This window comes from Letharia columbiana (genome assembly GCF_014066305.1).
Source record: "Letharia columbiana isolate WasteWater2 chromosome Unknown Sc0000011_s2, whole genome shotgun sequence".
Classification (NCBI taxonomy): Eukaryota; Fungi; Ascomycota; class Lecanoromycetes; order Lecanorales; family Parmeliaceae; genus Letharia; species Letharia columbiana.
The window spans coordinates 990,973-1,012,529 of record NW_023501049.1 but is presented as its reverse complement, the minus strand read 5'-3'; the positions used below and the strand labels follow the sequence as shown (position 1 = coordinate 1,012,529).

Sequence of the window (21,557 nt, the reverse complement as noted above, 5' to 3'; positions counted from 1 at the left end):
TACCACTGGGCTGGTTCTCTCTGCCTCGCCAACGGGCGCCGTACATATACACTACCACGTTGGATCTGGACACCCTCGCACCATGTTTGACGACTTTTCCTTCGCATGCGCCTCCAGGCAGCACGCCTTCTACCATCCATATCCAATGGATGACAGTGTCTCCCCCAATTCTTCTGGCGACTCGACGCCTTCTTATGACAATGGCTGCCATGGCTCCCCTGAGCGAGGATATCCGATCGCTACCACCATCGCGGAACTGTCTCAGCATTTCGACCAGCACACCCTCACGCCACGGCGGCCGAGCGTATGCGTAGAAGGATCAATACCACATGCGCGCGAGCTAAACCCGCCCCACCATTTGCCAAACAGCTTCTCGGATCGAGTCTGCCGTCGACGGCAGAGCCTCAACCGTCTTCAATGCTCCTCCGACCACCTCTCACGCATATCGGCACTCGTTGAAGAAATGGTGCAGACCGGACAGCCATTATACGAACCCACCCATCCTGCCGCCCTGCTCGATGACTCCACTTCCCCATCGCTCTCCCCCGAAGTGGTTCCGCCCGTGGCATCCTACTTCAACATTTCTGCTTCGAGACCCTCCTCCTCCTCCAGCGCCAATTGCGATCCGCGAATACCACAGCATTCTCTCCGACGTTCACAGTCGTATAAGATCGAGAAGGATTTGAGACACAGTGCGTCGAGGGAAGGGATTGGGAAGCATATGGTGAAGAAGAAGATCAGGATGCGGAAGAGCTTGAAGATGCTGGAGAGTGGGGGAAAGAGATGTGAAAGATGAACAGCAAGTTCCGATCATATACTGAGCAATTACATTCCGTGTATATATATCTTGAGTGGCCAGGGGTCTTAGAACGAAGTTTCTCTTGGAGGATTTTGGAAGTTTGGAAAGTCATGTTGCTCAGTGTATTCTCGTGTGAAGAGCGATGGGTTTCTTGAGACATGACCTCGAGTACCTTTTCTTTGGCATTGAGAATGAGTTATGGTGAAGATCCGATGAAGCTTTACTTCGAATTTAGAGATGACTGAATCAAATTTCTTTTTTTCTAAAAGTGGGTTTTTTTATAGAGCGAGGACACAATAATTTACCGAGATTCGACTAAGTGGAAGGATTATCTCGCCTATCAAAGAAATAAATGTATGTGCTAGAACCCAACAAATGTCCGACCCAGCCGAAGAGCAGGTATAACCGAAGCGCTAGTGCGACAGGAGAGCCCTCACCAAAGAGCTGGGCTGGTTTATCTCGTATGTTCGTTCAGAGAGCCTCATTGACAACATGGTAATACCCAGAATTAATTTCACAGCGTACTCGACCCCATCTTATGCTAAAACAATAGACCGAGCTGTCCATGTGAAAATCTACCCCAGGCCGCGGGATCTGGCTGAAAGTAGAGGAGTACTGCGGGTACTCCAGCAGTATGGCGACGTTGTCATGTACAAGAATCTCAAGGTAGGTTGCTGTATGGCGCTGACCTGTTGAGTCTAATGCTAAGAAAATTACAGTTCCATGGCTAATAGTGGTGGCAGCATGAACCCGAACGCCCCGCCCCCAATACCGCTTTTGCAGTATATCAGAATACGGATTCCGCGCAGAATATTATCAATGCTAGTCCGTTGCGCTTTGAATTGGGAAGGGCTGACTCCAGCTCGTCCGTGTCGCAATTCATGCCATCAACACCGCCTTCAGCCGAGGCAAAGGAGGACAGTGGTCCAACTCCCCAAGAAGAGTCTGATCATGCCCAAGAAGAATTTGATGAAGTCAACACCGCCCGGCAGCGGCCAAATGACGCTTCAGGTAGAGGAACGACCTTTACAGGCTTGAGTGGGACGGTTCGATGGGGGGCAATGCGCTCATTCCCCAGCACCGACGAAGCAGCGACACGCCCGTCTCTCTCACAACCTCCCAAGACCTTCACCCCCAATCCTACTCCTCTCAAGACATCTTCTGCCGACCTCCCAAACCCTCCCTCGGGTATCCAACCGACCACGGCATCCTCATACACTCCGCGCGAATTCCACCTCATAATCGAGCGCTCTATGATGAATCACCATCTCTACATCCAACGACAGCACTACTACGCTGGCTTTACTTTAGACCTGAAGGGTGCGATGGGGGACGATTTGGAGGGAAGGGTGCCTGTAGCTGGTATGGCGGACTGCCAGCTTGGGAAGCCGGAGGTACCGTTGAGAATACGGATGAAGCAGCGGGAAAAGAATGATAACATGGGATGGACGAGCCTGGGGAGCTTGTGGGAGGAAGGGGAGAGGGCGAGGGAGAGGAAAGCGGCTGGGGAAGTCGGTGTTGACGATGGAGTTCGTGAATTCGCTCCCTTGACATGAGATCATGCTAAACATGGGTACAGACAGAGGACGTTCCCATACGCAGAGGGGTTCCCATACGCAGAGTGAGCATCCGACCCCACAACCTCGGAGACTAAATCCGAAGAAGAATTCTCATAAATCCACACGAAGAATGGCTTCTCGGATCTCTCTCCCACGTCGGATCTCGTGATTTCGTGATGCATGACCCTGTCAACGATCCCCTCGATCTGAACGGCCGCGATCATCAAGCATCCAAACTCCAAGTTCCGTACACCGGGGTCAACTTCCATGTCGCTTGCCGGCCCGTGTCCAGAGACGCCGTCAGATTTGGCTTGGGAAATTAGCTTGTTACTCTGGATGGCGATATTTCAGTAAGAGGAACACGCAATGGGCCATCTCATGGAGCATCGTCGCGAAAGTTTGCCGGAGCAACTCTAGGAGGCTGCCTCACCGCATAGATTCCTACCAGGATGAGGTTTGAAATGTCAACTTTGATTACATCCTGTTAGAGTCATCGTCACAGTTGTTCAGCATGGTACGGGAAAGAGACCGTCTGAGCGATTGCCCGGGAGTAAAAGGGCTCATGATGAGCAGTCGGGACAAGAACCTGGTTGACAGACTGAGACATCAACATGAAGTAACATCATTGACCATTCGGGTGCGTGATGGAATCTCATACATCAAGTCGCCGCCGAGTCAGCGTCCATGATGCAAGTACTCGTCCAACCACGTCCGAAAGCGATCCTTCCAACACAGAGAATTCCGATGCAACAGGTTTTTTTTCTAAACCCATAGACTCGATATCCTATCCCCCACAAATACAAGCACAACCTTGGCCCCCCCTTTCCTCACCTCTCCCCCAACCATCCCTCCTCCTCGTAAAACACAAACCAACCCCACGCCTACTTATCCCCCACCCACCCCCCATCCGAACCCAGCAGAAAAAAAGACAGACGGACGGACAAACAATCCAATCCAATCCAACCCAACCACATCCCCCCCAACCTCAAATTCCGGCTCCAGCGCCCCCCTTTGCCCAAAACCATCACCTTCAACTCCTGCCCGCCCTCCTCCTCCTCCTCCTCCTCCTCCTCCTCCTCCGTCGCCACATCGATCCTTGGACCGGCGGGCACAACGGATGGAGTGTGGTGCTCATCCCCGCGTCATCGGCTGGCTGGTGGCTGGATGTGGATGGGGATGGGAGGAGGGAGGGAGGGGGGAGGGGCGAGGGAGGGAGGGAGGGGGGGGGGGGGGGAGGGGGGGAGGGGGGGAGGGAGGGGGTAGGGAGGGAAGGGGGGAGGGAGGGAGGGAGGGATCGGAGGGTGGGTGGGAGAGGTTGAGGGAGGGGGGGTTGAGGGGGGTTTGGGAGGGAGGGAGGGAGGGAGGCCGAGGAGGAGGGGAGGAGGAGGAGGAGGAGGAGGCCAGAATGGTATGTATCCATCAACATCATCCACTCGCACACCCCCCTCCCCCAAAGGCGGCGACCGGGACGTCGTCAACAGGGGGCAATGGATGGATGGATGGGGGGATGTCTTTGAGAAGAGAGAGACAGACGATCAGGCTCGGAAGGACGGTTGGACATTTTCCGAGATCGATATCTCCGAGGTGACATTTTCCGAGATCGATATCTCCGGCACACGGAGGGCGGGGAAGTTTGGTCGAGAGTGTGTAGTGGGTGAGTGAGTGAGTTGAGGCAAGGGGAGCTAAGGTGTCTGTCGCTCTTCGGAACGGAGGATGGAGGTGATGGTGCTTTGAGTGGGAACTGCGGTGCCGGATGGGGAGTACTGGCTTGGCGTGCACCTTTGGCAAAGGGACAGAGCTTTTCCGTAGTGGGAAGAATAGAAGACGGGGAAGTTGACGAGAAGAGGTGATTGAATTGAGACGGTACGATAAAGACCGTTAACTTTTATAAACGCGTCAATAAACCATAAGCCAATTAACGATCGTGCTTTACCGTTGTCATTTTGCACGTGCGCGGTAACTTCGATTCATCTCTCTAGTAGATCTTTCTCAGACTCCAACCCACCTTCAAAACCCTAGCCCAGATGAAGCATATCAGCCCCCCTCCATAACAAGCTCCCACAAACCCGATCAAGCCAGTGTACTTCCCGCCCTCCGTCGCCAGAAGCTGCCCCGCGATCGGTATACCGGTCAAGCAGCCGAAGCTCACCACGGTGTACAGACTCGCATACCATCTTCCAAACACTTCGGTCCCGCACAGCTGCCCTACACACACTGGTGTTAGACTGATGTTGCTTCCCGAGGCGAAGCCGAAGAGGACACAGAAGATAACCAGCTGAGCGATGCCTCTGCTGCCATCCCCCGGTGAGCCGGTGAGCCACACGGCGAGGACGGAAATGAGACATAGAGCCACCGTGATGATCATCGTATTGAACCGCCCAAACAAGTCAGCCATGTAGCCTGGCGCCCAACGACCGAAGAAGGACCCCGCGTTCAGGATGGCGAGCAACTGATAGCTGAAAGTAGGCGAAACGCCCCCGGCGAGAGCGTACGAGGAGATGTAGGAAAGCGGGATGAAGAGAGCCCACTCGATGAAGAAGACCCCTGCGGTCGTCAACACGAAGACTCGGTTCTTGAAGATCCGCCAATCGGGCCAGATGTTCTGAACGACGTGACTGTCTTTCGACGGTTGCAGACGGCTGCGTATGAGCAGGTTGGCGATGCAGAGGAGGAAGAGGAAGAGGAATGCGAGGACCCGCGTCGCCCACCGGAAGCCGACTTCGGGGAAGAGACGCTGGAGCATCAAAGGAAAGATGATGCCACCCACACTACCGCCGGTGGTAGCGAGACCTGTAGTAGCGGCGCGGCGTCTGGAGAAGAAGTGTGCTATGGAGCCGATCGCTGGGGTGAAGATGAGGGAGGAGCCCACACCGCAGAGGATGGAGTATGTCAAGATGAAGTGCCAGAGTTCTAAAAGGGAGAGGGAAGTCAGCGAAGGTAGCCTGGAAGCAGAGCCGGAAGACAGCCATTGAATGAAGACAGGAGCAAGCGGCACTCACTGCTACTCTCAGCCACCCCCATCATCCCGCCCACCAAGAACACGGTGCCCGCAAACACCAACCACCGGGGCCCGTGGGCGTCAAAGACGGGCCCGATCTGCACCCCGCAGAAGAAGGTGAGGAAAGCGTAGAGACTGAAGATCCAGCCGACGGCACTGGGGGACTCGTGGGCCAACTGGTGCGTGCTGAGGTACGCCTGGAAAGTCCCCGCGCTGTTGAGGATCCCGAAACCGGCCGTCATGCCGCTGAAGGAGCCGAGGACGACGAGCCAGGCACGCAGACCGCCTTCGGGAAAGGCGTGGACTTCGGTCTGGTCTGGTGGCCCGGTCTTGTCGTTGGGTGTGGGCCCGTCGGTGGCGGTCGGAGGGGGACGGTCGGAGACATTGACGGCTGAGCTGTCGTCCTCTGGGATCGGATTGAGCTGCTCCGGTGATGTTTGTCTGGATTCATTGCTCTTGTCGTGAGCGGCCGTACCGTCCGTCGTACTTTTGGCTGAGGGGTGCTGGAGAGCATCTACATTGCGTAGACTTTCGGTCTTCTCCTTCAGAGGATTGGCACTCGACGATGGGTGATGGGAGGCAACGTGATTCAAGCACGCCTTCTCTTCATCAGAGCCAGGCCCTCGATCTATGGCTCCGTTGTGGCCATTGCGTCTGTTTGCAAAAACTCCTTCATCCAATAACTCTTCTCCATCTCGCAGTGGGCCCATAGACTCTCGCCGACCGTCCTCGTTCATCCGAGCTCTTGCCAGTCCCGTTCCCACAGACGCCGACTCTGAGCCACTGTGGAGGAGGAGGGATCGATGGAGGACGGCATTGGGTTTGCGGTGCGAGCCATTTCGCGCTGGCTATTGACTACTAGCACGGCCAGTGGATTTTCCATCGCGTAATGGCTAAATGTGGGGTCCACCAGGCGCTATCGGAGGTCTCCGGCGTGGTCGTCGAGCTCTTGGAAGTGGGAAATCGGGATCCGAGGGTGATGGGGATGAAGCGACGGTGGAGACGGCGAGTGTTGGATGGATCTTGGAGAGGCGAAGGATGAAAGGGATTCAGTACGGTTGAAGGATCCTACGAAACACTAACGGAAAAGCTCGAACGGTGGAGATGGAATGAGGAGCTCGAGGGATCCAGACGGAATGAGGGATTAGATACGGGCTCGAATGATGCAGGTGGAAAGAGGGAGTGGAAGCGAGAGTTGGTACTTGATCTTATTAATCTATCCTATGCTCAATGCTGGATGTGCGCAGTAGTCATGCCGAGGATTTTCGGGCGCGAATTATTGTTGAAGGACTGCCATGCCAATAATGCTCCTGTGATGCCTAATTACATGAATCGAATGCCTCGCCTCCCCATTAATCGTAACTTCTTTTCCAACCGATATGCATCAAGAAAGAAAATCGGAACGCTTTCCACATCCATCCCCTCACTTCCCCACGCCGTGATCTTGCCTGTTGCTGATGACTGTGTTGACCGAAGGAATCTCTTACAGCATGGCCAAGACGGCAGCGGCACCGATGGCGACGGTCACTAGCTCCATGCTGTAGCTCATGAGAGAAGCAGCACCGTGGAAAGTAGCAGCCGAAGGAGATGGTGTGGTGAGGGTACCGTTGGCGGTAGCGCTTGGGGACACGCTGGCCGAGGCGACTTGCTGGAGTTGACCGTCGGTGATTTGCTTGACGGCGGGAGTGACAACGGCAACGGAGGTAGAGGTGGCTTGCTGGAGCTGACCGTCGTTGATTTGCTTGATGGCGGGAGTGACAACGGCAACAGGGGTAGAGGTGGAGGTGGCTTGCTGGAGCTGACCGTCGTTAATTTGCTTGATGGCGGGAGCGACGACGGCAACAGGGGTGGATGTCGCCTGTTGGAGCTGGCCGTCGGTGATCTGGTTGACGACGGCTGGGGTCACCACAGATGTGGGCTGCTGGAGCTGACCGTCGGCAATCTGAGCGGCAAAGGTGGTGGCAACGAAGGCCAGAGCGAGGACGATTTTCTGGATGGAAGGCATTGCGAGGGATGATGGTATTATTTTTGAGGTTTGGAGTATGGAGGATATGCGAGTAGTATTGACTTGAAAGCGACTGTACTGATCGTAGATAGATCCGAAGCGACTGTGATTGTTTGGATGTTGATGAAAAGTGAGTGAAATGTGAAGAAGACTTTTGGTTTGGGTATGAGTGTGATGTGATTAGGAGGAATCGAAAAGGAAAAAAGGCGAGGAATGTGAGCTGTTTATCTATGAAATCGGCGGCACGGAAAAAAGCTGCTAGTCTCCCACGGGTCGAGATTGGTTGCACTGGGAGATTCCTGCCACGACCAAGGATTTTAGCACCCAACCTCCCCCAATTAATGCAAGCCCACCCCCCCCAAAACCTTCACTCTCCACCAACCAGAAGAAGCAAAGTAAAAAAGACAAATTTAGCATATCTCGGATATCTAACCTTTCCAAAGGGCGCAAAAGGCTGGTAGAAAATAATTGCTGGTCCGCTGGTGTTGCCCCTGAACACTGCCTAGGAGGTAGCCTACTATGAGAGCTCACCATCCCTGTGGTGCATTTCACCATTTCGCCCCAGGCAATCGCCAAACACCCCGCTTTTGGCTCTCGCTTTCACATTTGATTGGATATTATACCCTGGCTACATGGCCATCACAGAGTCTACAGAAGTCTTTGAAGATTAGTGCCGGGCTGGAAGATCTACCCTACGCTGAGACGGGCAAAGCTTGATGGATTTTCAGGATACGAGTCGTCAGCGCTATACACTTGTGGTGGTGTTGCCGGAGGATAAGCCCGGCCAGTCTTCTCCATCTTTCCCAGCCATTCGAACATGTCTAAGTTTGTACGGAGTCAGTTACAGCTCAATACTCTCTCAATTCATCTCTGTGGAACCAGCCTCACCGTCGTCGGTCGGTGAGACCAACAAAGTACAATGGACCCTTTCGCCTCGGCTCAATTCCTCTAGGATGGGCAGGTCATGGCGTGGAAAAAAGGCTGATCTCCCAGCCGACTAAAAAAAGTAGCTCAAAAGAGCGGAGCAATAATTCGGTAGCGTCCACGCCTTCTGACTTTTCTCCCATCCATCGATTTTTGGCTAGCCTCGAAGCGAAACGAGCGTACAGATCCTGAAACGGCAGAAACGGGGGGTCAGGAGGAAAGTGGGTGGCTGCATGGTGCATGATGCTACGCCTAGGCATGGAGTGCAGAGGGCAGACTCGAAACAGGCCCGTTGCAGCGGGCAGCGACAAATCTGCAGAAATGTGAAGAGGAGGTCAAATGCATGGCTCGCATGGATGAAAACGCTTGCCGGTTTCCTATTGGCGGCGACATAGACGAAATAGGCTTGCTAAAATTGCCACTCAGAGTACGGCCGTTGCTCGCGAGGCCGGCAATATCCATACTCCCACGTAATCACGATGTCATGCATTTGAAGCGATATGATAGGTCCATGGTGTCAGCAGTACTATCTCAATCACGGAATCTTTCCAATCATAGATCTGTGCAACTATTCAATGATTTCACGACAGAATATACCTATCAAGGCAATCTGTTACCCAGGCTCCTAGCACTTTGATCAGGTACCTTAAGGACAAAAGCCTCCAGCGCCTTATACTAGTCGTCAGAACCATCCATGAGAGTCCAAATCATTCCCAACTCCAGCCTCGTGGGGCATCTCAAGCCCGGCCCTTTAGAGAGCGTCTCTTCTTCGCCTGACCTCCTCATAGCAGCCAGACAGTAGCTCCCACAATAACACCAACGAGCCAGAAACCCGAGTACTCAAGCAGATTTCGCCTTGCAGCACCACTGGTTGTGGAAGACGAACTGGTGTCATCCGTGCCGTTCGTGCCGTTCGGAAGAGTTCCATTGATGATCAGTGTTTTGGTGCCATTTACATTCCCAACGTGAATCAGTGTGCTGTTTTCATCCGCAGCGCTCCCGTTTCCCACGAGCGAATCCAAATAGGTCGTGTTTGAGTTATTGTCACATCCGCAGGCGCTGTACATCTGGCACAGGCAAGTAACAGGAAGGGTCTCGTTCTGACCTTGGGGCTCCGAAGAGTTGGTGCGGTTGTGGAAATTGTAGTCATGGCTGTAGGGGTATTCATATGCTCCGTAGAGCCAGAGACCAGGGAAGAATCCGAGCGCTGCTCCGGCCAAAGCGAAGGGTAGGATACCGCCTGGTGATCTTCCTCCAGACCTGTACGATGATGTGGCACCGCCAGCATAGTACCTGCCGCCACCGTACGAGGGACTCACCGAGGAGGAAGAGCTGTAGTAGTATCAGTACTAATGTGTTCTATCTGACATTGCGAACCCACTCACCTGGTGGTCCCACGAGAGCCACTTGCGCTACTACTGCTACCGCTGCTCCCAGATTTGGCTCCTCCTGATGACCCAGAGGAGCTACCAGAGCTCCCTGAGGACGAACCCGACGAGCCTGATGATGATGAATGTCCGCCACCACTCGACCCCCCACCACCTCTTCTCTTTTCAAGATAGTTTGGAAGGTCTTCATCGAAGCGTTCATTCAGTGGCGCAGGGAGCAGTTCTGGGTCTGGCTCACGGCGTGAGACAGCTCCTTGGGAGTGGGGCGTAGATCGTATTGAGAATGATAAGGCAATCGAGACTCCTGCCAGAGCCGTCGCTGTTATTGGTAAGAACTTCATCGTAATTTGTAGCAGATGTTGACAGTGTGGTGTGTTCGATGCGACAACTGCGGTTTCTTTTCCGCTCGGATTTCTTATCTGAACGGTGATGAATCTAAGAGTGTTTCGAATGTGTCTGCTTTCGTTTAAAGATTGTTTGCCTCAATGCAGGTAGCCATTCATATAACGTTTGCCTTTCAGACAAAACGCTAAGATGACGATTCAATGATTAGGAAGAGCCGGCGATTCAAGACAGGGCTGAGTACTCTACTGACTAAGCACTATCAATCACTCACAGAGATAAATGTTCCCATGCGACTGGCTCGCATTGCGCACATTTGCGCACACTTCTCTTTGGTTGTGTATTGGGCGTCTTTCATGTCTCACTTGCGCATCACTGGGACATATATTAGGCTTCCTTGCAGCCCCGTGTATCCAACGGAGTGCCAGCAAGGGATAACGCTGGCCTCGTATGGATACATTCCTTTGCGTGTACTCCGCCAAGGCGACTCGAGGGCAGGATGAGGCAGTATACAGGACAATTGTATCATGGATGCTCTCAAAGCACAGCCGGCAGTCTATTGAATGGTTCCCTGCCACTCTTCGACCAGTAATTGATGATGCTGCTTTCTCAACGCTGTCCTTAGACCTGGTCTCAAACTTGCTTCAACGTTATCGGTGGATGTGAAGGTCGTGCAGTAGTCAGAAGATAACCGCAACGACTTCATTCGCACCAGCATGCCCTTTCGACAACCGCGCGCTGACCGTTCCGACATCACCTGATGCACCTGGAGTCTTGGCAATGAGTGGTGGAGCTTTGAGCGGGATATGATGCACGTCTTTGGTCTCACCTTCCCACTCATGGTTTAGCGAGAAGAAATCCTTTAGTAAGGGTCTGAATACTCCAACGGCTTTTCGAGACGTGGGGTTTTGTCAAGCCCAAGCCCCTCTATCGAATCAAACTGCGCAATTAATATTGAGCCCGTGAGGAGCGACCCTCGAGACATGTGTCAGCCCTACTAATGCAAGTCGTCTTTCTCATAAATGGCTCACTCCATTATCTTCAGCAGTACTCGTTGTACGTGTTTCGAGCATACCCAGCATTATTGTACTCGGATACACTTTGCCTACAGCAGAAATCAGACGTTTGTGTATTTAGCAGCCAATGCAGCTCGAGAAACGCCAATTCAGTTGTGTCATGCTCTATTCGTGAACAAGTAAATGACTGCAATAACACATCCTCAAAACCTATAAACCCGTGCTTTGGACGATACTGCATCTTCTGAGGCCAAGATCGAATCGAAGCATATCTCTGAAACCCAGAATTTGTACAGCAGTCCATCCGGTCAACTGGGCTGCGACGTCGCCGAAATGCCTGTTTTTATGAACCCGTTTCAGAAGCATCATGTCCGCGATTTCCCTGATGTTTTTGTACCATTGGCACACGCAACGCGATACCCCTCTGTGGTTGCAGACCACAACGAAAAGCTGGGCATTTCCTCGGATAGCCCTGTAAATGATAAGGAGGGTGAAGCCAGCGTTGGCGGTAAATACAGTGCAAATACCGTGGAGGGTCTTCGGGCAGAAGTAGACCTGGGTACGCTAGGGAAATGGGCATTCTACATTATGCAGACAGCTGGTAATCTGAGCCCATAGATATTGCGGCTTCCGGCCATGATACCGCTTATGATCGTACGTGCTCCTCCTTGCTATGCCCCGAACTCTGCTGCGCCACCTTGATGGGCCTCTAGAGGAGCCCTTAAGCACAGTTGCATGGACTCTGACAGGCAACAGGAAAGTCAAAAGTCATTAACAAGGCCATCATGGATATCGGAATGGGACCATATCAATGGCAACTGTTCGTCCTCTGCGGGTTTGGATGGTTAGCAGACAAGTAAGTTCAGATCCCGCCGAAGATTGAGGGTCTGAGACGTAAACTGACCACACGCGTACATAGCCTGGTGCTTCAGGTACGCTCCGAGCACCAGAATAGCCTTGAGACTGCGAATTAACTCATCAGGTAGGTGGTTGCACTTACTTTACCATCATTGACATCTGAGTTTGGCGTGAGCTCCAACAACGTCCGATACACCACCTGCGCCACATTTGTAGGACTATGCCTAGGGGCTTCTTTTTGGGGCATTGGGGCGGACCTCCTGGGTCGACGCTTAGCGTTCAACACGACCCTGTTTCTCGCTGGTGTATTTGGCCTTGCAGTCGGTGGCGGTCCAAGCTGGGTCGGCACCTGCGGACTCTATGCGGCACTGGGATTTGGGGTTGGTGGGAATCTGCCTGTCGACGGAGTACGCCCAATTTCTGTCGACGATTTGGTGATAGCGCTGATCTTCTACTAGGCACTCTTTCTGGAATTTCTGCCAAGCGCGTCCCAGAGCTTACTGACTCTCTTGTCTGTGTGGTGGCCACTTGGCCAACTGCTTGGCTCACTCATCGCCTGGGGGTTCCTCTCAAATTATACGTGTAGTCCGGACCTCGACTCTTGTGACGTCTCGGCTCCGCCATGTTGCGCTAAAGCTAACAACTGGGGCTGGAGATATCTCAACATCACGGTTGGGGCTATCATCTTTTCGATGTTTATGGTTCGATTCTTCTTCTTTCATCTCTTCGAATCGCCCAAATACCTCCTGGCGCAGGGTCGTCAGGCTGAGGCAGTTGCAACGGTTCATGGGATAGGTCAGACACATTCATCCACCTTACCGTAGATCTGGGCTAAAAAAAATAGCCTATAAGAACAAGCGTAAGACTTGGCTATCGGTCGAAGTCCTGAATGCCATTGGCGGTGATCCGGCAGTGCTTGACAACACCAAGCTCTCCCGTGCAGATATCGTGAAGCGAACTCTCGGCAAGTTCTCGAAAGACAGGATCGCGCCTCTTTTCGCAACCAGGCGTCTGGGAGTCATGAGTACGTACCAGTCCAATTTATACGGATCGTTTGCCTGGTCTTGCACCCCTAGCCTGGAGAAGATATGGCTAATGTGAAATTGCAGCATGCCTCATCTGGATTTGCTGGGCAACGATTGGAATGGGATACCCTCTTTTCAATGCCTTTCTCCCACAGTATTTCCAGAACACTGGGAAAGCGAATACAGCACCTACGCCGAACAGCATTGTATACCGCAACTACGCTATCACCTCGATCGTTGGTGTCCCAGGGTCGATAATTGCGGCCTACACGGTCGACGTCAAATATATCGGCCGCAAGTACACCATTGCAATCGCCACGCTGATCACCGGAATCCTCCTGTTTTGCTTCACAATCAGTGATGATTCGAATTACCAGCTTACCTTCAGCAGTCTTGAAGCCTTTTTCCAAAGTACGTTTCATCATTCTCCGACTACCACATTCACAGTGAAGGTGAAAAGAATACTAACTTTGAGATAGACATAATGTACGGCGTGCTGTATGCTTATACGCCCGAGGTCTTTCCGGCCCCCAATCGAGGCACAGGGACTGGAATCGCATCTTTCTTCAACCGGCTCACGGGTCTATGTGCGCCCATTGTCGCAGTCCACGCTGGGAAAGTGAATCCGAATGCACCCATTTATGCGTCCGGGTCGTTGATTCTTGTTGCTTTCATCGCCATGTGTTGCTTCCCAATTGAGACCAGGGGAAAGCAGAGTCTCTAGTTGACGCTCTGCGTATTTTCGAGAGGAGGTCTGAAGGAACGGTCGTTCGGATCATCATATAAATATGTCGATTGTCGGCGATATCCATACTTCAACGTTATGGGACAGAAGGAAGCCGTGTGCAACCCAGAATTCAGATCCCCAGTCTCAGCATTACGGAAATATTGAATCCCTACAGCTTACTCTGCCCATCTTGAGGTACAGAGACGACGACCTTCCCCCAGGTCTCTCTTCGTCCAAGCATCCCTAACGCCTCACCTACACTCTCCAGCCCAGAAAATATCCGATCCGAATATACGGTTCCCCTGAATTTACCCTCATCCATCAAGCGAAACAGGCCTCTCCAAACCTCCTCAACTGTCTCTGGTTCTTCCCTCGTATACATCCCCCAGTGCAGCCCCACCAAACTGACATTCTTCAACAACACCCTATTCATAGCTACCTTCTCAATATCCCCTGCCGCAAACCCAATGACCAAGATCCGCCCATTCCAAGCCGTACACTTCAAGCTCGTGTTGACCATCCCCACAGGATCATAAACGATGTCCACACCTCTCCCCCTCGGCGTCAATTTCTTAACCTCCTCCTCCCACCCCTTCGTATTATAATCAATTGCATAATCTGCCCCGAACCCCTTCGCGACTTCTAATTTCCGCGCCGAACCCGCTGTCGCTATCACTGTCGCTCCGAATGCTTTGGCTACTTGAACAGCCGCTAGGCCTACTCCACCGGCCGCTGCGTGTATGAGGACGTAGTCACCCTTCTTCACGCCAGCTCTTGTGACCAGGGCACCGTAACTCGTCGGCGCCGTCACCATCAGGCCTGCCGCGTCGACGAACCCCCATCCCTTTGGCACAGGCCTCAGTGCCGTCTCCGCTGCGCAGACATGTGTGGAATATCCGCCTTGTGCGGCACCGAAGACTCTGTCTCCTTTTTTGAAAGCTGGGGATGGATTCGAGGAAGGGACGGAGAGGACGACACCGGAAAATTCGCTACCTGAGATCCATGGAAATGGGGGTTGGTGTTGGTATTTGCCTCGGATTTGGAGGAGGTCGAAGAAATTGGTGGCGGTTGCGTGGATGGCGATTAGGTATTGGTCTGCGGATGGTGTGGGGTTGGGGAGGGAGGACACGGTGAGGTCTTGAGGGCCCTGGGGGTAGGGTTAACGAAGAGTAATCGTGGTGGAGGAGTGAATAACAATGGCGGTTGTGACGATGGATGCGAGAGCGGCGCACACCTTGAGGTATTCTTTGACTTGGATTGCACGCATTTTGAAATAGTGAGTGTCACAATGGTATGAACATGAACAAAGGAATAATTCAAATCGGAAGCAGTAACAGTCAAGTCATGAAGCCATTATTGTCGAACGTTTATTCTACTGTACCGTCCTCCCTACCATCAACAGATTCGAGAGCGGGGCGGACGGGCCGAGGCATCTCGTCTCAGCTGTCAGCATCGAGTCCACGCTGCGAATCCCTATTCTTCTATCGAGTTTCTCTGATCAACTGTGAGTATGGAGAGGCTTCCTGCGGAGCTGCTTCTCCACACTGCTTCTTGTACGAACATCTTTTCTGGCAAGCATACCTGTAGCTAACGGACGACAGTCCTCGAAGCACGCGACATCATCCTCCTCCACCTAGTGTCAAAGCACCTCTTTAAGATTACTCGAGATAACGAGCTATGGAAGAGGTTTTGCTTAGACGACTCTTCCTCAATTGCTGGTCGCCGACGTCGAGATTTCCTCTACGGCCCACCGATTCCCATTCAAGAACCTCGAGTCTTCGAGTTGCAGAGAGCCGTCGCTCGTTCAGGCAACAGCAATGCCTCCCAGAAAGCGGAGGCAGCTACGTCGCGAGGCATGGCTAGTTGGGACCCTACGTATCCGGATGAGGAGGTCGATTGGTATGGTGAATACATAGCTAGACACGCACCGTTGTCTATGAGCTGGCTGGAGCAACCCTTCAGCGAGCAGCACGGGTTGAGAGAGAAGTTGGAGACGAGGGGCTTGGGCATATTCAAAGATCACGACGAAAGTATGGTGGTCTCCCCATTAGATGACGGAAGTGTATGCGTTTGGAATATTGGTCGCGAGGATGCACCTCCTGATTCCCGAATTGGCCGGATCATGGCACGCAGCAAACCTGGTTTACTCTCAGTCAATGGACCTGATGGCAGCACATCGCAGGACCCGACAATGTCAAGAGCCAAAATGACAAGCACTGGTGTCGTCGAATGCGTGAGCGTTGACACAGCCCGCAATAAAGCATACTTTGCCGTCCAATCTGGGCTGAACGAGGTCGACCTAACGACCCTCCAAATCTCCTCCTACGACCGCTATCCTTTCTCTATCACTGCCCTTTCAGAAGCCGCTCATCCCATACCGTTGACTGTCGGCACGAGCCTCTCTCTCCACCTTCATGACTCGCGTTTGAGCAACAATGGAGGCCGTCCAAGCTCGTGGATCAGTGATCGTGTCGACACTAACTCGAATGTATCCCGCGACCTTCGATACAGCACAACCGACTTCCACCGCCTAAGCTCTGGCGACCCTCCGCAGACTGACTACGCAACCCTCTTCCATCCCTCCCCCCTTTCAATCCTGCACATCAACCCGTCCTCCGCAATTTACGTCGCTGGCCGCTTTCCAAGCATTCTAAACTACGATCGCCGTTACTTCCCAAACTTGACCTCCGCCATCCATTCGGGTGCTCGCCTCTGCTCTATAGCCTCGTTGCCTACCCCCAACCACCCCACTTTGGCAGCAGCAGGCGAATATAACGGGAAAGGCTCTCTGGAACTCTATCCTCTTGAATCTGCATCCATTGTCTCACCGAGTGATAAGAGCCTTGAACCGGCACGAAATCGTACCTCAGCCTCCCGCAGCAAACTCCTCAGTCTCACACCTCACGGTGCTCGTCTCCTATTCTCCGACAGCGATGGCCAGCTCAAGTGGGTTGAGCGTGACGGGTCAACTCTAGTCCGCAGGTGGAACATCAATGCGGTGAACAAATTCTTCAATCCCGTGAGCGCACGAAGCGGCATCTTCAATGCCGATCCCAACGAAGGCGACGTAGCGCGGAAACTGCTTCCTGTCGGCACTGGAGCGAGGAGCGAGGTGTGCGTGTGGACCGGAGACAAGGTCGGGATACTAGGCTTCAAGGACAAGCCGAGGTTTTGTTTCGGCGTGGATAAAGACGGGACTTGCACTCCGGACGGAAGTTCTGATGGAGAGAGTGTTGATGAGAGGGATTATGGGAAGATGATGAGAAGAGCATTGGAGAGGCAGGCCGACGAGGCCAGATTTATGAGAGGACTGGGATTGGGAGGTTAGAGCTTGGTATAGTCCTCAACCGAGTCGCAAGGGTTCTATTACCAGCCTTCTGGCATATGAGCTAACAATGCTCAATAGATGATTTTTTTAGATACAAGATTACGATATGTTTAATATTTACACTTCACAAAAGTTTTGCCAATCCATTTCCCTTTCGCTGGTCGAGCTTCATCTCCTGCCCAGGCTTGCGATTATGCTTCTTTGTTCTCGTCTACGGGTTGTTATTTCAATGAGACTCAAAGCCGTCTTCAAGGCTGTGAACGATACCTCACTGTAGTTAACACAATGTCTTTGCTCGGAAATCAACACTCTCTTGCCCGCCCATGGTCGATTTGGATGCTCGACTGCACCTCACATTACCATTCCTTCAACAGCATGGACAGCGAGAAAACAGCACTCAAAGCATGTGGAAAGTGCAAGTGGTGCTGTAAGGCAGCACAAGGCCCTCTGCTGTTTATGCAGAGCAGACACCTCGACTTCAAGGACATTCGCGTCACACAAGGCTCTGAGCAACGCCTCCAGCATAGCTCTTACACATGCCAGAGCTAAGTCGGTGGTTTCATGGAGTTCTTTACCCAGAAAGAACAAGCCGGTCAGAGAGGATACGCAGCGATACAGACGGAAGCTCCAGAGCGCTGGCGCCAGTGGGTTCACACGATGCAAGTGACGCTGGATGCCAAGGACCTCGATCTGGACTTCTTCTTTCAGCTATTCGACGATCACTTTTTTGGTGGCGCGCTGCGATGCTGGATGACTGTCATTTTGATCGATCGGCGATCCCAGTCTCGCCATTACGGCAAGACAGATGTGGATCCCGACCGAGAGGGCCACACGCTCATAGTCGTAGTAAGACCGGACAGTAACACGACCTGGACCGAGCTCACAATTCAACACTTCCTGGTCGGGTTATTACACGAGATGACACACGTGTGGTAACCTTCATTTTCGCCTGTAAATGTGTGAATGAATTGTCAGTGCACACGGACCCGTTTGCTGACTGGGGGCGTCAAAGGTCATGGGCCTCTGTGGATGGAGCTGGGACAGGCTGTTGAGAAAGAGGCTAACCGGCCTCTGCTTGGATTCAAGCATCAATAATGGTTCATGGGTGTTGGACCAGACGATGCACCACGCAAGCAGGACCTTGCATCCAATGCAAAGCTTGAGAGAAGAAGACAAGCTAGGGGACCGACGAAAAGCTGAGGTCGATGTGGAAGTGGCTCTGATGATTGAAAAGAGGTATGTGAGCATCTACGTGAAGAGACTAATGTTATTCGATTAAACGATGATTTGAACATCTCCTCGAAGAGAGATTATTTGCGTTCTCGTACCCGGATAGAAGACGTCACCTTGGTTTCTGAGACGCTGTGGGGTTTCTGGTTGTCAACAGGCGTCGTCGTTCATTAAACCCCTGGAGGGGGGCCATCAAAGACGCATTTCCAATCCAAAACAAGTCAGAATAATCACACAGTAGCTAATAACGCAATGCAAGCTTCGAATTCACCTTATCGGTACCTACCTTAGGCGTGACGTCTCGCACTTTAGCACTCATACCCTCCTCCTCCCTCGATGAAAATCATCATCAGTACTGAAAAATGGTGGCACGAATCGATCAATGCGTCCGTCATGCACCAACAGGGCACGAGCACCCCGTCCATCATCGTCAGGACAACAGAAGCTCAGTGGAAACTCAACGATGCCGTTCCTCCAGGCAATTCTAATCGGGACGTCCGGTTCTACACCTACTCCAGCCAGGCGCCTGCCCCTTGATCTGTAAGAGCATGTAGGTATCCATGCCTCTCCGTTGAAGCAAGCCGTCCAATCTCCCCGCTCACAACAGCTTAATTTACTTGTCGGTTTTTCTCTCGGTTATATACATACATACGTATATGTTGTACCGGACGGATTCCAACATCCAACAACAACAACAACAACAACAACAGGTAATCTTACGAAAAAGAACCCGTGCAACATCCAAATCTGGAAAATGACCCGACTCATAATGTCGTTGTTACAAGACTGAATTTCAATCAATAGTCGACGCAGAGATGTTTCGGGCAGGCCTGAGTCGATGAGCCTATCTTCGGTCACGTGGGATGGGGCGTTGATGCTTTGCCTTGCCTCGCAGGAGCGAGCGAGTGAGTGGATGAGATCTGCGGGCGGCAAGGGAAGGGGGAATTCCGTCGACGGTGTGAATTGTTGGTTGGTTGGTTGGGAGACAGACACGGCCGAGATCGTTTTTTTGAGAGGAATTGAAATAACGTACATACACAGACAGGGACGACGGAGGATGAGATTTGTGCGAGATCGTTGAGTGTGAATTGGATATATCAAAATCGACAAGCCGCCTCCCCAAATAATCTCACCCTCTTGCTTCTATAGAATTAGATTCGGAACGCATCATCGCTCGAAAGCGGTATAGAAAGGCTCCATTGAAACGCCAGCTCTACGCAAATGATTCTTCAATGCTTTGATCATCAATAGCCACCCATCTTCGCCCACCCCGTTTTCTTAGCATACCCCCCGCTAGAAGTTCCTGCCCCGTTTGGTGGTAGGTGGGCGCTTGGAGCGCCCGTGCCGCTGGGGAATGGGTTCATCTTCGCCCACCCCGTTTTCTTAGCATACCCCCCGCTAGAAGTTCCTGCCCCGTTTGGTGGTAGGTGGGCGCTTGGAGCGCCCGTGCCGCTGGGGAATGGGTTCACCGAGCCAGGTCCGCCGGGAAGTGGGAAAGGAGCTGCGCCAGATTGCGTCGAGAAGGGGCCGTTTGGTGGTGGTGGAGGAGGAGCGCCAGATCCGGAGCCGCTGGTGGATTGAGGTACGGATCCTCCTGCTCCTCCTGCGCCAGCGGTGGAGGTGACGGTGACTGTGACTTGGACTGTTGAGGTGACGGTCTGGACTGCCGGGCAGCCGTTCGACGGGCCGCCTGGAACGCCGGTATAACCTTTTGATCCACTGCCGCCCAGGCTGGGCATTGCGCCGTATGCCGTGCCTGAACCCGAGCCCGAGCCCGAGCCACTGCCAGAGCCACTGCCAGAGCCACTGCCAGAGCCACTGCCAGAACCTGAGCCGGAGCCTGAGCCTGAGCCGGAGCCTGAGCCTGCGCTATCTGTAGGTGCGGGTCCGCCGACGCCTGGACCGGTGGTGGACGGACAGATGACTTCGTATGTAGTACTAGTCCGAGTGACGGTAGTAATGGAGTAGGTTGTTGTCAAAGAGGTCGAGTAATAGGTGGACGTTCCGACTGTGGCGATTGGGCTCGAGCAGGGCACGTATTTAGTGATTGTAGAAGTCAGGGTGGTAGTGTCGTAGAGTGTGGAAGTCATTGTGCCTGTTGTGAATGTTAGTCCTAGTCAATAGGACTTGACCGATGAATGTCTTACTAGTCACGTCCGAAGTCTTGGTAATCGTTGTGGTGAGAGGACCCGATGTCAGAGGCGGGCCAGTTGGCCCAACGCCGCTGCCAGTAGGCTTATGGTGGTGCTTCTCAGGACGGTGTTGCGTCGGGCCGCCTGACGGGAACATGCCACCCGAACTGTGATGTTCCTTCTTTGGATGATGATCTTTCGGATAAGTAGTTGGGGAGCTACCTCCTGATGGGAACATGCCACCCGAATTGTGATGTTCCTTCTTTGGATGATGATCTTTCGGATAAGTAGTTGGGAAGCTACCTCCCGTATGAGGCATCTCGGAGACAGGCCCAGGACCAAGATGCGGTTTGCCTGTAGAACCTACACCTCCTCCGTAGCCACCGCTGGCGGTTTTCGACCACTGAAGAGGCCATTTGGGCATGCCAGCCGAAGCAACTCCCACCAAAGCCGCAACGAGTATTGCTGAAGAGCGCATACTGAAGCAAATTAGTATGAGAAGAGGAAGTAAATGAGTGAAAGCGACTGAGATAGCCCAGAGCGCAAACGAATGTAATTTGGTCACTGAGGGAGGAAAGGAAACGGCTAAGAGAGGCTCGGAGGGATGAAATAGGTCAATGAATAGAACTGAAATGAAAGACAGAAGAAAGTAAATGCTATTATATTGATACAACATGAGAAATTAAGCAGGACTATGGGTTAGCAGTTTGAATGTTGGACCGGCTCACAGGCCGTATTTGCGGTAGGCCCGCCGTTGTAATCGTCGGTAGTACGAGCCACAGTTGACGAGGGCCACAAAACGTCAGCATAGTCAGCTCTTCGCTTGGTGCCATGGTGGTACATGTTGGTCAGCTTTGCCCCTTCAGTGATGAAGAGTATTGCTGAGTAGTCCTGAGCTGTTACCCCCCATTCGACACCACTGGTTGGGTGGAAGCCTCTCGAATAACACGGTAGCACTCTACGGATAAGGGCAAGGTGGCAGGGTCTCGTATGTAGCTCGTAAAGCACGTCTTCTCTGAACAGTAAGGTGGCCGTGACCAAGTGGCCATGGTGGGCATTGCCGAGTAGTGTCTCTGCTGCGGTCAACAGATGGTACAGATGTCGTTAAAAACGTGCGAGCCAACAAGATAAAAGGATATTGTGCGGCGCTTTCCCTTGACGCTTACCATATTCGCTCTAGGGCCATGTCACGTTGATTGTTTTCCACACAAACAACACAACCACCA

General features: G+C 52.7%; 10 protein-coding genes across 10 annotated transcripts; 5 read left to right on the top strand and 5 right to left on the bottom strand.

Moving 5' to 3' along the window:
• Positions 1–82: 82 nt before the first annotated feature.
• HO173_004480 (uncharacterized protein) lies at positions 83–796 on the top strand (the record flags this gene model as incomplete). The annotated part of the gene is made up of 1 exon (XM_037306404.1): positions 83–796. The coding sequence occupies one exon, from the start codon at positions 83–85 to the stop codon at positions 794–796; it is 714 nt and encodes a 237-aa protein (XP_037166914.1).
• Positions 797–1,291: 495 nt separating this feature from the next.
• Positions 1,292–2,453, top strand: HO173_004479 (uncharacterized protein; the record flags this gene model as incomplete). The annotated part of the gene is made up of 3 exons (XM_037306403.1): positions 1,292–1,465; positions 1,543–2,328; positions 2,379–2,453. The coding sequence occupies 3 exons, from the start codon at positions 1,292–1,294 to the stop codon at positions 2,451–2,453; spliced, it is 1,035 nt and encodes a 344-aa protein (XP_037166913.1).
• A 281-nt stretch (positions 2,454–2,734) lies between these two features.
• On the bottom strand, positions 2,735–6,093 carry HO173_004478 (uncharacterized protein; the record flags this gene model as incomplete). Its single annotated transcript, XM_037306402.1, has 3 exons — positions 2,735–2,839; positions 4,364–5,268; positions 5,358–6,093. 3 exons carry the CDS (start codon positions 6,091–6,093, stop codon positions 2,735–2,737), a joined length of 1,746 nt encoding a protein of 581 aa, XP_037166912.1.
• A 746-nt stretch (positions 6,094–6,839) lies between these two features.
• Positions 6,840–7,361, bottom strand: HO173_004477 (uncharacterized protein; the record flags this gene model as incomplete). Its single annotated transcript, XM_037306401.1, has 1 exon — positions 6,840–7,361. One exon carries the CDS (start codon positions 7,359–7,361, stop codon positions 6,840–6,842), a length of 522 nt encoding a protein of 173 aa, XP_037166911.1.
• Positions 7,362–9,067: 1,706 nt separating this feature from the next.
• Positions 9,068–10,014, bottom strand: HO173_004476 (uncharacterized protein; the record flags this gene model as incomplete). The annotated part of the gene is made up of 2 exons (XM_037306400.1): positions 9,068–9,617; positions 9,671–10,014. The coding sequence occupies 2 exons, from the start codon at positions 10,012–10,014 to the stop codon at positions 9,068–9,070; spliced, it is 894 nt and encodes a 297-aa protein (XP_037166910.1).
• A 1,350-nt stretch (positions 10,015–11,364) lies between these two features.
• Positions 11,365–13,638, top strand: HO173_004475 (uncharacterized protein; the record flags this gene model as incomplete). Its single annotated transcript, XM_037306399.1, has 8 exons — positions 11,365–11,632; positions 11,788–11,887; positions 11,951–11,963; positions 12,018–12,296; positions 12,348–12,684; positions 12,734–12,913; positions 12,999–13,325; positions 13,394–13,638. 8 exons carry the CDS (start codon positions 11,365–11,367, stop codon positions 13,636–13,638), a joined length of 1,749 nt encoding a protein of 582 aa, XP_037166909.1.
• Positions 13,639–13,810: 172 nt separating this feature from the next.
• On the bottom strand, positions 13,811–14,908 carry HO173_004474 (uncharacterized protein; the record flags this gene model as incomplete). Its single annotated transcript, XM_037306398.1, has 2 exons — positions 13,811–14,788; positions 14,876–14,908. The coding sequence occupies 2 exons, from the start codon at positions 14,906–14,908 to the stop codon at positions 13,811–13,813; spliced, it is 1,011 nt and encodes a 336-aa protein (XP_037166908.1).
• Positions 14,909–15,151: 243 nt separating this feature from the next.
• On the top strand, positions 15,152–16,969 carry HO173_004473 (uncharacterized protein; the record flags this gene model as incomplete). The annotated part of the gene is made up of 2 exons (XM_037306397.1): positions 15,152–15,194; positions 15,243–16,969. The coding sequence occupies 2 exons, from the start codon at positions 15,152–15,154 to the stop codon at positions 16,967–16,969; spliced, it is 1,770 nt and encodes a 589-aa protein (XP_037166907.1).
• A 561-nt stretch (positions 16,970–17,530) lies between these two features.
• Positions 17,531–18,248, top strand: HO173_004472 (uncharacterized protein; the record flags this gene model as incomplete). Its single annotated transcript, XM_037306396.1, has 2 exons — positions 17,531–17,896; positions 17,982–18,248. 2 exons carry the CDS (start codon positions 17,531–17,533, stop codon positions 18,246–18,248), a joined length of 633 nt encoding a protein of 210 aa, XP_037166906.1.
• A 1,195-nt stretch (positions 18,249–19,443) lies between these two features.
• On the bottom strand, positions 19,444–20,809 carry HO173_004471 (uncharacterized protein; the record flags this gene model as incomplete). The annotated part of the gene is made up of 2 exons (XM_037306395.1): positions 19,444–20,294; positions 20,347–20,809. 2 exons carry the CDS (start codon positions 20,807–20,809, stop codon positions 19,444–19,446), a joined length of 1,314 nt encoding a protein of 437 aa, XP_037166905.1.
• Between the last annotated feature and the right edge of the window lie 748 nt (positions 20,810–21,557).